The following is a 21,201-nucleotide window of genomic DNA, read 5'->3' on the forward strand; positions in this document are numbered from 1 at the left end:
TTTTCCACTTCCGCAGTAAACGCTGTCCTGTCAGACCCTCTTTCCAGTTTTAGGAGGACGTCTCTACTTCTGGTTTGCCTGACTTCCAATATCATCGTTCCAGTGGTGTCCGGATTTACCTTTTTTTCGGATTTTCACGTGGACTTGAGACGTGGTGCGTCGCGGCCGCGCCGAAAATTTTTTTTTCGACACGGCAGATTCCCTACCTGACAAATGGCGCGTGAACGATCGGCAACGAGCCACGCGGTTTTGTTGTCAGAGTCGTCGCGCGTCTTAAAAATTCCCGGGCCTGGTGAGCTCGCCGCGACGTTCCGCGAAGCGGCAAGATGAACGATGTCGCAAGAGAGAAGTAGTTAATCAGAGAGAGATAGCGCGGCCCGGGCCGCCGATCGGAGCGCGGCTTTGCTACGGCCCGAGGAATAGGAGAGGTAGGGAACTCGACTAGCGTGCCGGACCGGCAGTATCTCGTGAGCCCTCGTTGATGTAAGAGTTCTAACGTAGAGGTTCGCGAGCGCGAGAGACAAAGAGAGAGAAGTATTCGGTGTTTGGAGAAGTCTCACGGCTTTCCCAAGGAGCATCCCGGCAACCAGGGTAGCAGCGAGGAAGATCTGGCGGAAGGACCGCCACGGCCCAGTCACCGATGATCGAGTAGAAGAGAAGACGAAGCTGAAGACAACGAGACAGTAGGGACACCCACGGACCAGCCAACGGCCCACCTTCAACGGGAGAGGACGAGAGAAAGAGAGAAAGAGAGAGAGAGAGAGACCAGTCGCGGAAGGCCAGCTTGCCTGGGAGGCAAGCGAGGTTTCCGGGCGTCGCGGAGGAGAGATCTTGCAAGCAGCGACTACGCGTAGTAAGTGGTTTTGTTGAGAAGAGATACGCGAGCGAGGAGGAGAGTAGAACGTAGCATCAAGAGTGCTTGTGTGAGGGAGAAAGAGAGGGACGAGTGTGTGCGCGTGCAGTGCGGGTGCACGAGGAGATAGCTGTACGTAGTGTGAAGCATACGGCTTGGAAAGTGAGAAAGAGCGAGACAAATGGGACATCCGCCTACCGCATGAGATTGGCGTCCGTGTCGTCGAGACCCAGCGCCTCGCAGGGCTGAGAAATTGGCCCCGCCCCTCGTGAGATTGAGAGACAAAGAAAGAGCGAGAGGGAAAAGAGATCGTCAGCGGGGCGACCAGCACTTATTGCGAGGTCAGCCACGCCGGACACCTCAAACGAAGGAACGCCGCGGCGTAGCGAGAAGCGAGCGGGAGAATCGGCGTGCGCGCGTGTGCTCGCGAACAAAGAAGAGAGGAGTGGGGGAAGAGAGGTCTCCGACGGTGCGGTCTGACTAGGCCGTGCGCTGGGTTTGCTGCCCGCGAGACGCGAAGAAAGACGAAAGTGCGACGCGCAGTTTAGGTGCGAGAGTACTGGGACGGCGCGAGAGAGAGAGAGTGTCGCTTACGCCCTGCGTGGCTGAATTGCGCGAGAGGCAGAAGCCACCGCGTTGTAGGGAAAGATCGAGTGAAATATAGCGGAATTGTTGCAGAAAATAAAGAGTAATCATTTCTATCCTTTCTTTCCACGTGCTCCCAAGCGTATGGCGACTGCGGCGAATCCGCAACTTAATAAATAAATTCGGGCCTATTGAGGCACCAGGAGTTGCGCACCTATACTAGAAGGCACAGCGTCGTAGACTTCTGCATACGTCTTGTTCTTGTTGGGCCTGACTTTCGCCGGTGGCTCTGATGCGTCGTAAGGGACTCTTGGAACAGAGTTCTCACACTGCAAAGCCACTTTTTTACGTTGTTATCTCTTTGCACCTCGCTTTTCTCCGCTCTTCTCTTCTGGGCTGTTAGATGGATTTCCTCTTGGCCTCTTGTTTTCGACACTGGCTAAGACCGTGTTCTTAAAGAGCCGTCCTCGTACGCTTCTCCTTGCTTTTTCTCCTATCGCGTGCCATATTTCGTAATAATCAACGTTACCTTTACAGCGTCCATCTTTACGATCTCCTTCCTCGTGCTTTTCTCTCAACTGGGTCAGCAGAACTTTAAGTTGTTTAGCCCGCTCTTTGGTGCGTTTTACGTCCTCTGGTGCAGACTGGTAATCCTCGATAAGCACATCCACTTCCTTCTCCAGCTTTATTATATACTCCTCTTCTTCCTTGCAAACTTATAGGCTTCTTTCGGGACTTCTTGGATTTCGCAATTTTTCGGGTTGACGAGGTGCTGTCCATGCTCTTAGCGCTGGCAACGATCGCCAAACTTTCCATACCGCTGGTTTTTAGTCGAAGAGATTATCCTTCTAGTCAAAGCTCTGGCATCTTTAAAAGGTACAGTGGGACACGAGTCTCGCTGATAAATATACGTGAAGGCGGCCATAACAAACTCAGTGCAAAGTAAGCCAAAATTGTTGCTCGCGCAACAACAAGAAGGCGAGTTTGCATGAGCGCTGGCCGCAGCAGCCCGACGCACACCGACGAGCGATTTAGCCGTAAAGCATACACGTACACCAGTGCACACATCCACGACGTAGGGCTTTATAAGGCCGACCGCGCAGCATCGCTGGAAGTTTAGCTCGACCTTCCAATCCAAGCAGTACCGTGAATACACGATACTGGAAAGAGAGCCAGAGTTAGACCACCGCCGACAAAACCGTCTCGTGAGCACATGTGACGCCTAATTCGCATTACCTTACCCCGATCCTCCGGACCATCATCGTGAGCACACAAGATAAACGGAAAACTAGAACGACAACAAGTTTTGTCCTCGTAAGCACACGTGGACGATACCCAGAGTCGCCAAAACCTGCCTCTCACACTCCGCCGTATCTCTGCTCCCTCTGCTACTGTGTACTGAAAAACAACACAGCCGTTCCTGCTGTAGAACACGGAAATTTTAGCGAGTGTCGCTACCATATCAACTTTTCAGTAAAAACAGCGAGTGACCACTGGTAGTTTTGACAGGTTTTGGCAAGGTGCCTCTATCTCGAAGATACGTGGGTTATGTATCACCTTTTAAAACATCAAAAATCTTGAGAAATTATTTTTTTTAATGAGTAGTAATGATCATTATAAAAGAGTAAAATACCTTGAATAACAACTATCAACTTATTATTATTACCATCCCATCATCGCATGCAAAATGACTATTAGCAAATAAGTTACATGAACATTTTTAATTTTGTTACTTATCAGTCCCATAATGGTTATTGTTTATAATTGCATCATAATGCTCATTAAAAAATTAATTTCTCAAGATTTTTGGTATTTTAAGAGGTGATACGTAACCTAAATATTCTCGAGATAGAGTCAGCTTGCCGAGACCTACCAAAACTACCAGTGGCCACTCGCTCTTTTTACTGAAAAGTCGCCATCCTTGCTAAAACTGTTGTGTTCTACAGCAGAAACGGCTGTGTTTTTTTTTTCAGTGTGCGCACACTGGGTTGAGGAAGTAGCGAGACGGTCACTGTCGATCACAAGGCGATCTTTGTATTGCCCTGCTTGCTCGGGCAGTTTGGGGACGCTAACTCCCGTAGGAAACAAACTCCCTCCCTGGAAAAGTGTTTGTATGTGTATGCATCTGTGTGTGTGTTTCATTATTTTGTTTTTTTTTTTTTTTTTGCAATACCTTGAGTAAAAGTGCTATATTCTCTCCCGGCGCCGGAAATCGAATGTAGTACTTATACTCAAAATGTTGCAGAAAATAGCATATTGCTCTCGGGAGGTAAAATGGTGAGCCCATAGCAAGTGTAAATTGCCACCCGAGCTTTCAGCACTTGCTATGGATTTACCAGTTCTTTACCTCCCTCGTGGCATACTATACTATTATGTGTCAATTTTGCAAAGAAAAAAAAATTATATGATCTGTAATCTTATTAGAGCCTATTTCATTAGTTCTTAGTTCTAAATTAGTTCTAAAAAGAATTTAGATTAGTTCTAAAAAGAAAAATATTTTAATTTACTAAACTTAGTTTTAATGCAGAAATAATTGTTATAGATTATCTTGTTTTATTACAGACATAGAATCAACTAATAATTACTTTAAAAAAGAAGAAATGTTGCCTACTTCACAAAATTTGCGCAAACTTATTCCTGTAGATTTTGATCTTAAGGTTTGAAAAATTTATTAAATATATTTTACTAATAGTTAAACATCGAACTGTAATGTTAAGCAATATTTTTTGTAGTTAGATGAAGATGAAGAAGATGACGCAGACAATAATATTACCATTGACAGTAATGTGAGGAAGAACATAGTGATCCATAAAAGTAGTAAGTGTATAAGTAAACTACTGAGAAGTGTTGATAAAATCGAAAATACGAACAGTCGGGATGATTCATGGAAATTACATGATGGGCTACAATTAACCAAACATGAATATCATAAATTTTGCGATGTTCAACTTGAATGTAAGAAACTTAATATTATATTTTAAAAAATATAAAAACATTCATACGCGCTAATTTTCTCAGCACTTAGAAATACAAATTTTGGTTAAATTGTAACTAAATAAAAAATCTAAATAAATACTGCAAGACCATAAAGAGCTATGGCAGAAGATCGTATCTATTATCAAAAAAGTCAAACGTCAAAAAGGCGCGATTTGACCGACCAGGAGATGTTTTCATAAACGTACGAACATGGCAAGAAAGCGGTATCTGGGTGTACTCATGAGGTACACACACGTTTCTGGCCTTTTCAAAAATCCAATGTGGCGCATAAAATATGGAGTCTGAAACCCACGTTTTCATAGCACATTCAACAAAAACAATAGTAAAAATGTTCTAATTTGTGAAATATCCCACCAAAAAGCATGTACAACTCATGATAGGACATATTATTGACAATGCTGACGGAATTCCAAAATCAAAAATGGCGGAATCAAAATGGTGGACATTATACCTCCACCAAACCCATTTTACCGCAACAAATGATTTTTGATCAGTTTAAAGTATCGATATGGAGGTTTTCAGGGTCACTGAATCTTATTTTAACCTCGACATTTCAAAATTCGAAATGGTGGATCCAAAATGGCGGACATTATACCACCACCAAATCAATGTTACCGCAACAAATGATTTTAGATCAGTTTAAAGTATCGATATGGGGGTTTAAGGGGTCATAGAACCTTAGCTTAACCTCGAAATTTCAAAATTTAAAATGATGGATCCAAAATGGCGGACATTATACTGCCACTAAACCAATTTTACCGCAACAAATGATTTTTGATCAGTTTAAAGTATCGATATGGAGGTTTTCAGGGTCACTGAATCTTATTTTAACCTCGACATTTCAAAATTCGAAATGGTGGATCCAAAATGGCGGACATTATACCACCACCAAATCAATGTTACCGCAACAAATGATTTTAGATCAGTTTAAAGTATCGATATGGGGGTTTAAGGGGTCATAGAACCTTAGCTTAACCTCGAAATTTCAAAATTTAAAATGATGGATCCAAAATGGCGGACATTATACTGCCACTAAACCAATTTTACCGCAACAAATGATTTTAGATCAATTTAAAGTATCGATATGGGGGTTTAAGGGGGAGCTGAACCTTATTTTAACCTCGAAATTTCAAAATTCAATATGGCCAATATAAACTGGCGGATATTTGTCATAACCCACCCGCAGGCTCTCTCGCGAAAAGCCCCTGCTAACGCGCAACCCGCCGAACACGCCACGCACGCTGCAGCGCTTATCGCAAGTACCGCGGCGCGCCGCTAGGCGGCTGCGCATTATCCACAAGTGAAGTAGCGTCGCGGAGGGCACATAAGGAGGCCGGGTCCAGCGCTGTACTTCGCCCCTCTTCCAACAGCCTAATGCTGCAAGTACAGGGCTCGTGTCCAATGACAACTTGTGCAAAGACTTCAGCAAATAAAACTGTTTTGTGGCAAAGGAATTTATTGCTTTCAAGTGATTTATTTCATCCCTCTTTTTTACCTACACCCCCAACCCCTTCCCACGTTTAGCAACCCATAGAAAGGAATATTTTCTTCAAGGAATGCTTTCTTCATCGGCGACTTTTTCTCCAACAGTCTTTTTCAGGATGGTTGGTGAGCAAGTCCATCAGCGGCTTTTTTCATAGGCGACTTTTTCTCCAACAGTCCTTTTTAGGATAGTTAATAGGTACATTAATAGATACATTGGCGACTTCTTCTTCAACATCCTTTTTAAGGCAGTTGTTGAGTAAGTCTTACTTTATCGGCAACTCCTTGTTCAACTGTACTAGCCGTAATTTTGTTATTTCTAACATTCTTTGTTTTGGTTGTGCTTTCTCATATCCTACAACAATGTCTTCTCCTGCGAAAAAATATAGTATCGATAGATGCGTTAATCCATTTGATATTAATGCAGGACACAGCAAATCTCTTAGGAAGATCTCCAAAAAATTTCAAGATGTCTATCCTGATTATCCAACATCTTCACTGATTTGTGATACATGTAGAAAATCCTTTTGCAAACTACATGATTTGTCATCTCCAAACGTCAGTATGAGTGTTGATTTTGAATCATAGACTGACTCATCTTCGGTTTCAAACACGGATGCACCTATGCAAGATGATCTTACAGATATTTTAACTGGACTTAAAAACAAATTCCAATCCCTGCCGGAGAACGATCCATTACGTGTCAGTATTCTTACTATTTTGCCCGAAGACTGGGCAATACGTAAAATTATGAACCAATTTGGTGTGTCTCACAGAATGGCTCGTAAAGCAAAACAGTTAAGAGAATCAGATGGAGTTTTGGCTTCTCCTGTTGCAAAACGTGGAAAAACATTATCTGCAGAAACTACTCAGAAAGTTGAAGATTTTTACGAAAATGATCTTAACAGCAGAATTATGCCAAATAAAAAAGATACCGTCAGTATTTATTTATATGGTGAAAAAATAAAAGTACAGAAAAGATTATTACTTACTGATATTAAGAACTTTCATAATCAATTTAAAGAACAGTTTCCTGAACATCCGATTGGGCTTACCAAGTTTGCGGAACTGAGACCAAAATGTTGTGTCTTTGCAGGATCCTCTGGTACACACAATGTATGTGTATGTACGATACACCAAAATTTCAAGGCGATGAATGACACAGTAAATATAGAAAAAATCTAAAACAATATTCTGAAGAATTATAAAGATTGTTTGAATGTCGTTCTATGTGAGGATCCAAAACCAAGTTGTTATTTGAATGAATGCAAATTTTGTCCGGACATTCAAAAGTTTTCTAATTTCGTTGAGAACATTATGGATGAGCACAATATTGATCAAGTCATCTTCAGCACGTGGCAATCAACCGATAGATACACTTTGATAAAACAATGCCTAACATCGCAAGAATTTATTGAAACTTTATGTTTTAGCCTAGAAAAGTTGATACCTCATCACTTCATCGCTAAGGAACAATCAAAGTTTATTTCTGGGAAGAAAAATAATCTTTCAGATGAAGAGGTTCTTGCTCAATTGGATTTTGCTGAGAACTATGCTTTTACAGCCCAAGATGCTGCACAAGCATTTCATTTTAATAATGATCAAAGTACGATTTTTCCTGCTGTTGTTTATTATAAATCTGAAGTCAAGCTAAAGCATTTCAGTACAGTATCTATGTCTGACTGTACTACTCATGATGCCACTGCAGTATACATAATGCAGCAAAAGCTTATACCTGAAATTCGCAAGGTTTGTCCCACAGTAAAAAAGGTAATATATGCTACTGATGGTGCTAAACAGCATTTTAAAAATCGTTATCAAATGAGTAGTTTAATGAGTCATAAGAGAGATTTTGGCGTTGATGCTGAATGGCACTGTTTTGCAAAAGCACACGGAAATGGTAGTTGCGATGGAGTTGGAGCGATAGTAAAGAGAGAAGCTACAAGAGCGAGCTTACAAGCTGCAAAAAATAAAGCAATTCTAGATGTTAAAGCTCTTTATTCATGGGCTAATGGGCGATCATTCAATATAAAATTTTTCTTATACACCAAAAAAGATTGTTGTAATATAGTAAGTATTATAATCTTGATTATAAGTACCAAAACAGTACACGTCGCGCCATCTATTGGTCGACGACGATTTTGTGCAACGAGACGAGCTTACGCAAGAGCGACCGCACCGCGCATGCCTCGCGTCTACACTCTAAGCGCTGATTATACTGTACACGCTGTTCTCTCTCTTGCCTGTAAGACTCCAAGCCCAGCGGACGTACTGCCGACTATGGCTATTGCCATATATAAATAAATTACCATTATTCATTTAACATTAACCTCAGTATTCTTAATTTACCCACGGATTCCAACAAAGATCACGAACAAACTCGTCAATTCCTAACAAAGAAATTTAAAAACTGTCCACCTGTCACAAACATACAAATGGGGCATGGATTTATCCCAGAAAATAATGAAACGTTGAAAGTCATGCATTACTCAAATGCCAATAAACCTAGGAACAGAGTAATTTATGATATCGGCGAAAGCCATTTATCACCAGTAAAAACTCCACGAACGAGGAGCCAGAATTGATAAGAGCGCAGAAAATGTCATTAAAGATTGATTCATTTGGCTAAATTATATATGTTTTTCATCCACGCAGGCATATACATATACACAGAACAATAGAAAAATGTAAGTGCAAAAACTGCAGACAGATAATTCTAAATCTAATAGACCGGAAAAATATAAGATTCATGTGCACAAATACTGATTCCGATAATACATTTATAAACATTTACCTCACAAACCCCCATATCGATACTTTAAATTGATCTAAAATCATTTGTTGCGGTAAAATTGGTTTAGTGGCAGTATAATGTCCGCCATTTTGGATCCACCATTTTAAATTTTGAAATTTCGAGGTCAAGCTAAGATTCTATGATCCCGAAAACCCCCATATCGATACTTTAAACTGATCTAAAATCATTTGTTGCGGTAACATTGATTTGGTGGTGGTATAATGTCCGCCATTTTGGATCCACCATTTCGAATTTTGAAATGTCGAGGTTAAAATAAGATTCAGTGATCCTGAAAACCTCCATATCGATACTTTAAACTGATCAAAAATCATTTGTTGCGGTAAAATGGGTTTGGTGGAGGTATAATGTCCACCATTTTAATTCCGCCATTTTTGATTTTGGAATTCCGTCAGCATTGTCAATAATATGTCCTATCATGAGTTGTACATGCTTTTTGGTGGGATATTTCACAAATTAGAACATTTTTACTATTGTTTTTGTTGACTGTGCTATGAAAACGTGGGTTTCAGGCTCCATATTTTATGCGCCACATTGGATTTTTGAAAAGGCCAGAACTTTTTCAAAAGTGGGTGCACTGATGGTCCGGCCGACGTGAAACGTCATATATATATATATATATATATAGATTTATTTTGCACTAGTCAAAAAAAATACATATCACAATTATATTATGCTTTGTCATATCACAGATTTTTCACACAACGTGACGATAATAATTAGAAATAAATTTCGTTTTCGCTAATCTATAAAGTCAATACAATATACAATACAATTACAAGGTACAATACTGGACGGTTTATCACATTTTTTTTACAAGTTATATCTCAGCTTACATTCGTCATTCAACGACACCACTATCGTCGCATTGATAGATGTGTCGGTGTATTGCCGTTTTAAACCGACCAAGTGACGAAAGTTTTCTCAAATTACGAGGGAGCGAGTTCCATAGACGCGCACCCCATGCACTGAATGACTTCAGTCCAGTGTTAGTACGCGAACCGGGAACTACCAGTTCATTGGGGTCCCTAGAAGAGGTTCTACACTGGTTTCTCTCGAAAAGGGCAGCGAGATACGAGGCTATTCCATGACAACTGCTTTGTAAAGCAGTACCGCCGCAAAATACTCCCTTCATGCCTCGACCGAAACTCAGCCTATCCCTTTCCTATATAGGGAGATGTACTCGCGCCTTTTAGCACCACAGATATATCTCACACATGAGTTCTGCAATCTTTGAAGTAGGGTGTTCAGTTCACCTGATACGTCAAGGTAGACAAGAAAGCAGTAATCCAAGTGCGAGATGACAAGAGCGCTAGCCAGCTGCTTACGCAGTGTCTCGGTGGTACAGGATCTGAAAGACCTAACTCCATAAAGAGCTCTATTAACCTTTCGGCTAATCGTATCCACTTGCGGTTTCCACGTAAATTTTGAATCCATTATAACACCGAGATCATATATATATATATATATATATATATATATATATATATATATATATATATATATGAAAATCAAGTTCAAGGTCAAATCCAAGGTCACCATCAGACTTTCCCCTCGATATCCTACAACTTTTGTTTTTACCATTTTTTTTATTAGGACTATCCCTAACGAGTTATCACCTGTGCCCGTTTAAATTGGGTCACCCTGTACATATATTCATCATGTCCGCACGACACCCACTGTACTTCAGCAAATATACATCATTTTTCGGTCACTTTCGTGTCATTTTGTATTTTTTCTGATTACTTCCGGTTCTTTTCCAGTCGACTTCTGGTCTACTTCCGGTCTACTTCCGGTCCACTTCCAGTCGACTTGCGGTCAACTTTTGGTTTACTACAATTTCTAAGGAGGAGTAGTTTTAAGGTTGAAGTAAACTTATAGCCGGAAACTACCAGATACATTTTAATATAATAGAGGATAAAGAGTATAATAATAATAATAACTTTATTAATCCACTATCTTTTCTAGTGTTTACAATAATTTCTCTATTTTTTATAACTTCTTACTGCATTATCTTAACCTAGTATAATTGTTTATGTTTTGATGTTTGTAGGTTATGTGCGTGTGCTTTTGTGTGTATGTGTGTGTGTGTGTACTCCTTTGTTTCGTGTTTTCGCCTCGTTTTCGTGTTGTCTTTTCCTTCCATTCTCTTTGTCATTTCTAACCTTCTTAATGAATAGAATAGTCCTTACGTAATTGTTTACCGCGCACCAACCATCCTTCGACACCAGCTTAGCTGTCATTATTGACTCAGGAACCCTAGTCTGAAGGTAATGCTCGAGTTCTTCTCGTTCCATTTCGTATCGCGAACAGTTGCAGAAGACATGCTCCGCATCTTCGTTTGCTTCCAAACACACTGGGCAATTTGGATTGTCCTCTATCTGGAAGCGGTATAGGTAGGCTCGAAAGCACCCATGTCCGCTCAAAAACTGCGTAAAATAATTCACTTCCCCGTGTCGTCTATTGGTCCAGCCAGTAATACGTGGTATGAGGCGGTGCGTCCATCGCTCCTTTCTATTGAAGTCCCATCGTATTTGCCACTTAGCTAGGGATTGTTCCTTTGCGGATTCCCAAACTTTCTTTTGAGTATCATCACCACGCCGGCTTTCTTCTTATATATTCTTTCGTTCTGTTGCTTGAAGGTCAATAGGCGGCATACTTTAGATAACGCACACTGCATCTTCTGATACTGTTTGGTAGGTAGAAGCGACCCACAATGCACTTCTTCTATAAACTGTTGACAGCTTTCGTGCATAGGACTTCAACGACATACATTCAGTGTCCTCCCAGCGCGAGCAGCAGGTCTTCGATTACTGGGAGTGGGTAGCGGTCCGGCACGGTGCGGCTGTTCAGCTGTCGATAATCGCCAGTGATGCGGTAGGTGCCGTCTGGCTTCAGGACGAGGCGTAGCGGGCTGGCCCAGGAGCTCTCTGTCAGGCGGACAATCCTCATCTCCAACAATACACGGAATTCCGCTCGAGCAGCTTCGAGGCGAGGTCCAAGGAATCGACGAGCCTTGGCTGCTGGTGATGGGCCGGTTGTGAGGATGTGGTGTTGCGCGTCGAGGCCCGGAAGGGCGATGGTCGTGCTTCCCGGGGTTGCGAGGTCGGTGTACTGCCGCATCAGGTCGGCGAAGATGCCCTCCGCTACGTCTGCGGAAATCACGATCTCCACGGAGTGTACTTCTGGAGGACGGAGTGAGCAGGGGGCATGTCGTGACGTGTCGGTGTCGAAGATACGCCTCTTCTGGATGTCGACAACGAGGCCGTGGTGTGCGAGGAAATCCACACCGAGGATCGGGCTGCTGACGTCGGCGATGATGAACCTTCATGAAAAGGGCCGCCGCAGTCGAAGATCCACGTCCATGCGATGTGCGCCATACGTATCGATGGACGTGGCGTTGGCTGCGCTCAGCTTGAGTGGGCCGCGCTGGAGTTGTTTTTTGACGTAGGAGCGGGGCAGCAGCGAGACTGCTGAGCCCGTGTCAACCAGGAACGCGGTCGAGGACGTGCAGGCATTGCTCGTTGGGTGCGCCGACCGCGGCTGCCTGAAGCGGCGGCGGCGCCATTAGTTTTCCTGGGTCGGATAGGAGCAGGGCGGCCGGCACTGCGCTGCTTCGCTCGCAAAGCGCTGGTGGTACCAGCACCATGCTGGATTTGCGGCGCGCAGCGCTGGTGAAGCGGTGCGGGCTTGGCGCTGGTTGGCGGGCGTGCGGGAACGGCCGCATCGCTGCTGCTGTCGTTGCTGCTGTTGTTGTTGCTGTTGTAGTTGCTGGCTCGACGTGAGGGTGGAGGCGATGGATTGGAGCACGAGCGACTGCTGCTGGAGCATAGTAGTAACCTGCGTCATGGCGAGGCGAAGTGAAGCCATTTCGTGCTGGGGCAACGGTGTGCTGCTTCCGGATGCGATGCCGCTTGATGTAGGTGAGCTGGGGCGCGAAACCGCGCTGACTGGCACGCACGGTGCTACGAGCTCGTCGGCGAGAGCGGCGAGTTCCTCCAGCGAGGTCGCCTTCAGCACGCGGCACATGCGGCTGGCTTGGGCTGGCAGCAGGTCGAGCCATTTAACCCCCAGGGCCTCGTCGGTGATGGCCGTTCCGGCCAGACGCCGCATGTAGCGCAGCAGCTGGGAAGGCGTGCGGTCGCCGAGTTGCACCTCATTGAGCAGCTGGCGAGGCGCGACAGGACCGCCGCCTTCAGGGTGTCGTACCGCTGCTCCGCTGGAGGCGCCAGGATAATGTCCGAGACCTCCTGCGCCACGTCCGGCGGCAGGTGAGCGACGAGGAGGTTGTAGCGGCTCCTGTCGTTGGTGATCCGGCTGGACAGGAACGCCAACTCCGACTGTGCGAACCAAAGCCTCGGATTAAAACTCCAGTATGATTGAAGGGTGCACTTCGAGACCGCTTCGACGACGTGCGTGCGGTCGTTATCGTCGGTTCGCGCGCCGCACGGCCGGAGCCCGCCGGGGGGCGGCTCGTTATTGCCCGCGAGCAGCGGAGCGTTCTGCTCTATGTTCTGCTGCGCTTGGGTCATGATTTGGCCGGCGGCGAGGCCTTGGCGCTCCCGTGTCGGGCTGTGTAGCATTGAATTGCTGGAAGAGTCGAGCGCGGAGAAGTTCAGAGCGCGACGCGCGGCCGCCCGCAAAGCTGAGCGCGAGCTAGCGTGATACGCTCGAAGCGCCGCGGCGTGGCGGTCTGTGCGGGCCTCTTGCTGGCGCACGATGGGCGGCAGCGGAGCCAGCGAACCGCTGCTCGATGCTAAAAATGGCCGCTCGTAGAGGCGGCGAAACGACGCGGCGTGCGCTTGCTCAAACGGCCTCGACCGCGACGCGCGTCGGGAGGCGGCGAGCGCGTACGAAGGAACCGTGAGAAGATGATGGCCGCGTCGGTCGCGACGAGACGACGCGGCTTGCGCTTGCTCAACGTGAGCGAACGGGACAAGGTTGCTAGCACGCGCGGAGAGAGAGAGAGAGATAGAGATGCTCGGCGGCACGCGCGTCGCGGCGATGATGTTCAGCCGCGTGCACCAGGTATCGGGACACGGAGCGAAAAAGAGAAGCGACTCGCTCCGGCGTCTATTGCTTTCTTTCAGCGCGAGACTGGCGAAAGATAAGCGACTCGTCGTCGCGCGCAGTCGATGGAAAAAAAGAAAGGCAACGCGGGTACCTGGTGCTAGCGGAACCTTACGCCGGTGCTGATGATGATGCTCGACGAAAGGCTGCGGACGCGCTGCTGCTGAGTGCCGCTGGAGCGGGAGGAGTAGCCCCGGCACGTTCGCTGTAAAGGGGCTGGTGCGGAACGTCCTCGGGGTTGCAGTTGAGGACCAGGGTTCAAGACTCCGTTAGGGCAAAGTTTTTTTTCACTTTTTTGCGGTCAATTTGTTTGAATTAGCATCAACAAATATATATTTTTCATATTATTCATAAAATTGAAGTATTTATTTTAATTGAAATAAATTATTTTTCTTTTATTAAACGAGAAATTTCTGACGTGATTTTTAACGTGATTCATCACGTGAGAAATCACGCCGAATAGTCAAGAGATAAATCACGTGAGAATTCAAGTAACCTATCACGTGATTTTCCTGGCCAGGGAACCGTTCTGCGGTCTCCATCGAGTATTTAAAATTGGAAACACTTTTCAATCGTTGACAGCACTTTTATATAAGCATTAATAATTTATTTTTTAATGGTAATTGACATTTAACAACCCTCGGAATTATCGAGGAGTTGACTTAACAATAGATAAATTTTCTGGGACCGTGCGACAGACGCAGCGAAAATTAATGCAAAATTTTCTGGAAACCGCGTAAAAATGAGGACAAATTCTCCCTGTAGCTTTACTATTGTGCGATTTTAATTCCCGCAAACCCCGTTACAATATCAAATTACATGGTACGATGTAAAAATCGTAACTTAGAAATTTTAAGTTTTTCATTTTTATTTTAAAAACTAGTCGTTAAAATAACTCAACATTTTTACAGCAAGTAAATATTATCATTTTCTGTTATCATGATTTTTTAAAACGTTCGACTGTCTAGATTTAGAGACATAAATTGTTTTTAAAAAATTACCGTATTTATTATATTGAATGAAACAGTCAATTTATAAAATTTTCCGGGAAAAAGTAGGCAAATTTCTGCTCTTATAGTGTAACGAGGTGCGAAATCGGGTAGTTTCGCGCATCGTTGAAACGCGACGTTGCGCAAGCGCGAGGCAAGATTCGGGGCCTCGCGTATAAGTCGCGGTCTGTCGGACAAGGAGATAGCTTCCGGCCATAGGTGCGAACGCGTCAGCTCTCGTATGTGAGACTGACGGCATCGAGCGACGACCGATAGCGTGCGAGAGACTGAGAGTGTGTGTGTGAGATCGCGAGAAGGAGACGTTCAAGTCAACTCCAGCTACGAGAAGCAAGGACGACCCGGCCTGTCGGTCAGCGGCCAAACGAGAGGACGTCGGCTCCAGCGAGTGAGCCAACAACACCACCGGCGCAGAGTGTGTGCGGTGCGCGCCTACCGAGAACGGCGACTGCGAGTAAATAGGGCGGAGCCTTTTTTCTGTATCGCGTCAGCGGTAGCAGCGGCTACAGCTTTGCTACTTGGTGCAGCGGCACCGAGTAACGGCCTTCTCGTTAGCGCGCGTAAGCTTCGCGAGATACTCTCCACGCCGAGTCGACATTGAAGTGACTCGGCGCAGGTTTGTATAGAGAAAACATTGGCCGCACAATATATCATTATTTTATTTGATTTTAATCGGAATTAGATTTATTTTCCCGGCTTGTTCTCTCCCGTTCCCTACGTCCTCATCGCGAATACCGCCGCCTCCGCGGGCGTTGCAACAAGCGGTTGCAACGCAAAACTGAGAAGCCGGCTCCGCACAGAAGAGGGCGGAGAGGTAGCACACGTGCGAACACGACGTTCGCGAAGCAGCTCTAGCGACGAGCTGCGTTGCAACGCGGGTAAATCACGGACGTTGGGAGAGTTCTCCGTCGCACCGAGAGATTGTGATCCAGTTGAATATCACCGAGTTTTCCCCCGAAAGTGAACCCCGTTACAATAGATACATTATTGTTAAAGATATTGTCTAAATCATATCATCAAAAAAAGCAAAAATATTTTTCAAAAATCGAAAAATGGTTATAATATCGCTATAAAATGATCAGAATCATAAAAAAAATTTTCTGAATTCAGAATCAGAAGACATATATGCTTGTCAAATTATATTAGGGGGAAGCAAAAAATAACTTGGTAGGTTAAAATCCCTTTAGTAGGAGCTAAGATACAGGTGTATACGAACGAACACACATATACATCCGCACGGACATTTAAAAAAAAAACACTTTTTTTCGACTAAAAATGCATCAAAACATACTTTCTACATGTTTTTGCACAAACTCAAATAATTACTATTGCTAATCTGCCTAGTAAAAAAGCAAAATAGGGATTCTAAGACACTTTGAAGGATTTTTGCTTCCTTCCTAAAAAGCTTTGTAATAGTAATTTTTTGTAATACAAGATTTTAAATAGGACCTTAGATGAGATCTCATTTAAAATAAATTTCTACGATCATAAGAAAGGCAATTTATAAAATTTAGGGTTAAAATACTTAATATCATGTTTTTTATTACAGCTTATGACTTAGCAACACAATGCCCATCGAGACAAGTATCAGCCCGGAAACACAGAGATGAATTTCAAATTATTAGCAAATATTCTAAAGATGATCCTGATAATGAATATCAGCAAGATTCTAGAAAAAATTGTTTAAATTTTCAATCTTCAAATGTTCAATTCACTTTGATAAAGAAACCTGTACCAAAACCAAGAAATACCATCGAAAAAGGCAAGACATCTTTATCAGACGAAACATCAAATGAGAAGGTAATAATCTACTACTATATTGAAGTGCTTAATGTACCTGTGTGTCGTAAAGCCATTCACATATTTTCTCAACATCTGACATGTTTTATTTTTTTATTTATATATCATAGCGCATTATTTACACGTTGCCCATATATATTTAAAATTAAAAATTTTTTTTTGATATATTATCCGTTTCACGGTCAGAGTACGATTTTGCCCGGGGCATCACATAAGATAGCTACGTGCATGGCCCTCTCACGCAATCTTACTCACACACGCAGGTAGCAATGCGATGCGTAGCGCACTATGTTTGAGTCGGCCGTAGTGGAGACACGTTGGGTTTATTATATATATATATATATATATATATAGGAGATGATTTTTTTTTATTTATTTATTCATCCAGAGTAATAAATACATGTTATAGTTAACTCCAAGATATACTTGGTATATCTAGGTTAACTGACATCCTATAGAGGTAGATACAGCTACCTGTACATAGGTCTGGTATATATACTTAATAAAATGATCTTACAAAACTAACTTACAAACTAAAAAACTAACAATTTGTTTATTATTAATTTATATATATATATATATATATATATATATATATATATCTACTTCTAACATTATATTAAAGTATACTTAAGGTATCTGTGTGCCGTGAATCCGTTCACATCTTTTATCAATAACTGACTTATTTTATTAGTTTATCATTAATTTAATATTTCATGATATACGATATTTTTCGTATATATCTAATTTAAATCATCATTGTTTTTTCTTTTATCCTCAAAACTTGAATTTTTTGAAAGTAAAATTGATATTTTTTTTGACGTTACCCTGGATAATGGTACATATAATTGACCATGACTAAAAACTGAACTTTGTAAATAGACACCAACTTTGTTAAATGTTTGACCTTGTGATTTGTTGATTGTCATGACACATCCTTATCGTACTGGAAACTGTCGTCTTTTCATGTCAAAAGGAATTTCTTCTTTTGAAGAAGTCAAATCAATCGGTGGTATTAAAATAACTTTACCAAATTGTTTACCGCTAATTATTTCTGCCTGTATACAGAATTGCATCATTTTCCTTACTATTAATCGAGTACCATTACAAAGCCCATAATTTAAATTTGAATTTCTCAGCAAAATAATTACAGCACCTACTTTTAAACATAACTTATAAGGTGTTAGGCCATTTGGCGTAAGTAAATTAAATAATTCATTGTTAGCATCTCTTTATTATCATTTTCGCATGAATCTACACTTGGATACTCTCTTACATCGCCTTGCATCCTATTTAAAATGTTATCATAATTTTTTAGTACATAATTGTTTTTTGGCGCTAAATTACTCTTTCGCCAAGTTTATCGGCATTATTATTATCACAGCAATTTCCATAAATTTACACAATTATATCACTAGTTGATAATGATTCTGTTGGAAGTAAGGTTATATCATTGTCGATTTCAAATTTGATGGAATATCATCTCCAATTTTCAATAGCCATTGTTTAAACTTGTTTATATTTTCCAGATTTTTTCTATATATTGAATTGGGAGTAATGTTGCACATTAAATCTTCATTTATATTTAATATGGTAATTTAAAAATTACATGTTTAGTTTTATTTATTAATAAATTTGCTGCTATACCCAGTCCATGCTACAGGTAAAACACTTATTTTTTCTTTATTTAAATGAGTGATAATTGTATTTAGTATGTAGCTTTTTCCACTACCTCCAGGTCCATCCCTACTAATATACATATGGTAAATCACATATCCAATCACATGTCTAATCACATGTTTTATTACGTGTTTTATTACATATTCTATCAAATTGCAAATATAATCATATGGTAAATCATATGATTATTTCAAACCGATTTAATATATAATTTAACACGTAATTATGCATATAATAAAATACGTGAAAAAACATGTGATAAAACACGTAAAAAAAGGTCATAAAACACGTGAATATGCAAAATTTTACAATATTACACGTGAAAAAACATGTGTCAAAATACGCGATTTTGAAAAATAACATGAATTCAAATATTAATAATATTTTTTTCTATTTTTTCATCATTAAAAATTATAATTATCTTAATTATTATTGTCATGACTATTAGATTGTTGTAAAATCTAATTGTGATAGTATAATAATAAAATAACGATTTTGTTCTATACTTTTTATACAGAATTATTTTACAAAACTTTTTTTCTTAATTGTAAATACCTTTGTACAAAATATTTATTTATAACATACTATACATTTAAAAGCGTTGGTGATTCAATAATTAATAAAAAAAACAAGTTTGGTGTCGCTATTATATACATTTTTTTTCGTATTTGTATAAAAATTGCAATCCTATAAATTTGACTACTTTTCACTGATAATATTTGATCATTAATACTTGTGATTTCTTTAATATTAGAATCAGCATAACATGTTGTATTAATTAATTGATAAAGAATTATTTCACATTTCATTTCAACCTCTCTATTGATAAATCTCTGGTAAGATCTCATGACAAAATCTCATCTGACCCGTGCGTGAATTAACTAACAATAAGTTCCACAGCTGAAAAAATTCTGTTTGGTAGAAAAAAAATTATTTTTAGAACTATGTTTTTTATGCGTTTCATAAGATTTCCGATCAGATTATCCTCAAATAAAGCATTTAAAATTTTTTTTTCAATATTTGCAAAAACTGACTAAGTTCCGCAGCTGAAAAAATTCAAAGTTTGTTGGGGAAAAAATTACTCTTAAGACCGTGTTTTTTATGCGTTTCAGTCAATTTTTTATCGTTCTAGATAGTTCCCAAAAGAAACATTTGAATAATTTTTAATTTTGGAAGATTCGCAATATCCAACCAAGTCCCACAGCTGAAAATATTTTAAATTTCATGAGAAAAATTCTACTTATAGAACCGTGTTTTTTATGCATTTCAGACAATTTTGAATCGTTCTACCTATTTACGATTCGCAATATCCAACCAAGTCCCACAGCTGAAAATATTTTAAATTTCATGAGAAAAATTCTACTTATAGAACCGTGTTTTTTATGCATTTCAGACAATTTTGAATCGTTCTACCTATTTACTAAATGTACATTTCGAAAGTTTTTAGTAATACAAAATTTACTTATAATGAACTATGCATCTAATTTTTACAAATTGTGTATTTTTACAAATATTTTACAAATTGTGTAGAAACGTGCTACTATAACCATTTTTACTCAAATGCTTTGTTTCACACTTTTGCAGTGGACTCTATGACTGTGGGGGCTTAAAAAATCACATGAGTACTGATATGAAAACCATATATCCATTAGTAAAGATAAAAACCACTTGATTTATTGTTTTATTAAGTTAAAACAAGCCTATATACAAAATTTCAGTCCTTCAACTGTGATAGGTTTCGAGTAACTTCAAAAGTTTCAATCCGAGTTAAGTAAAAACTGTTATGGTAGACTGTTTCGACACAATGTGTAATATATTTGTGTAAATATTAGATGCATAATTCACTATAGTGCATATTAAACCATAATATCAAATATTCAGTATATTACCTTTGAACAGATCTTACACTGACATGTGATTATTTTTATAGAATCACGTCACTGGTTATAAATGACACATAGTGATCGCCTGTCTTTCGTAATAGAAGATAAGTATAATTTATTTTGTGCTTAGAATACATTTCTAACGTCAATTTCCAATTGAAGCTTGATTAAATTTATAATATTTCTGATTTTTTAAATAAATTTATAGAGTAACAGACGTGGTGCACTAAGTAATCAGAGTAAAATAAAAAAATTATTGTACTAATATCACATGAGAATCAACGCAGAATTATTCACTAATCTCAACGTGTAATGAAACAGTACAAAAATTTTTTAACCTTATAACTTGAGGGCCTTTTCCGAAAAGAGCATCAAGTCTAGCTCCAAAACTTGCGAAGGCAAGTGTATTATTATATTGTCTATTATTATTTAAAAATTGTTTACTTTGGTCAGTATTTTCGGAAACTAATTCTTTTAACTTTAAGGATAAGTAATATTGTCAGATAATACAACGTTCCCTCTATTGCAACAATTAGAAAGCTTGTTATAACATGATATTTCAAATTTAAAATGTTTAGCATTACAGAATTCACATATTTCACTTATGCTACCTAAATCATTCTCCATAATTGCTGATTCATCAAAATCGAAATCAAACATGGCATCCAATTTTGTTATTGAAATTTCTAAAAGCGTAACCATTTGATTTTTTGCAGTTATTATTATAATCTTATTACTTTTTAATTTTCTTCAGAGCTATAAATATAGACACCTAATCAACCGAGCGACGTTAGGAGTGAGGTGACTGTGCTAGTATTATATTAAAATATAAAAATGAAATCTTAAGAATGTTCTTTTAATAATATATCTAATGCTACTCGATAACCTTTTTAGTATGCCCGAAATAGACTTTTTAATATTTCAAGAATTATAAGAGATAAAAACCGTGATGAATGTGATGTTTATCTTGGTCTAATTATCTTGAATTAAGTGACAAACTTCTAAACAAATGCGGCACATTAGTTAAAATCG

The 21,201-nt window shown here is 40.4% G+C and overlaps 1 protein-coding gene across 7 annotated transcripts in view; it reads left to right on the forward strand.

Annotated features, from left to right (window-relative positions):
- LOC103317188 (protein spire) overlaps positions 1–21,201 on the forward strand; it is a 598,612-nt gene that overhangs the window by 474,441 nt on the left and 102,970 nt on the right. For 5 of the 7 annotated variants that reach the window (XM_031928198.2, XM_031928197.1, XM_031928202.2 and 2 more), the window contains 3 exons: positions 4,001–4,095; positions 4,171–4,393; positions 16,356–16,606. In XM_031928198.2, the coding sequence (XP_031784058.1) occupies positions 4,001–4,095; positions 4,171–4,393; positions 16,356–16,606 (569 nt within the window). Of the gene's footprint in view, positions 1–4,000; positions 4,096–4,170; positions 4,394–16,355; positions 16,607–20,216; positions 20,274–21,201 lie in introns of all 7 variants that reach the window. The other 2 variants (XM_031928203.2, XM_031928200.2) reach the window with 2 other exon arrangements.

This window comes from Nasonia vitripennis, assembly GCF_009193385.2.
Source record: "Nasonia vitripennis strain AsymCx chromosome 4 unlocalized genomic scaffold, Nvit_psr_1.1 chr4_random0004, whole genome shotgun sequence".
Lineage (NCBI taxonomy): Eukaryota > Metazoa > Arthropoda > Insecta > Hymenoptera > Pteromalidae > Nasonia > Nasonia vitripennis.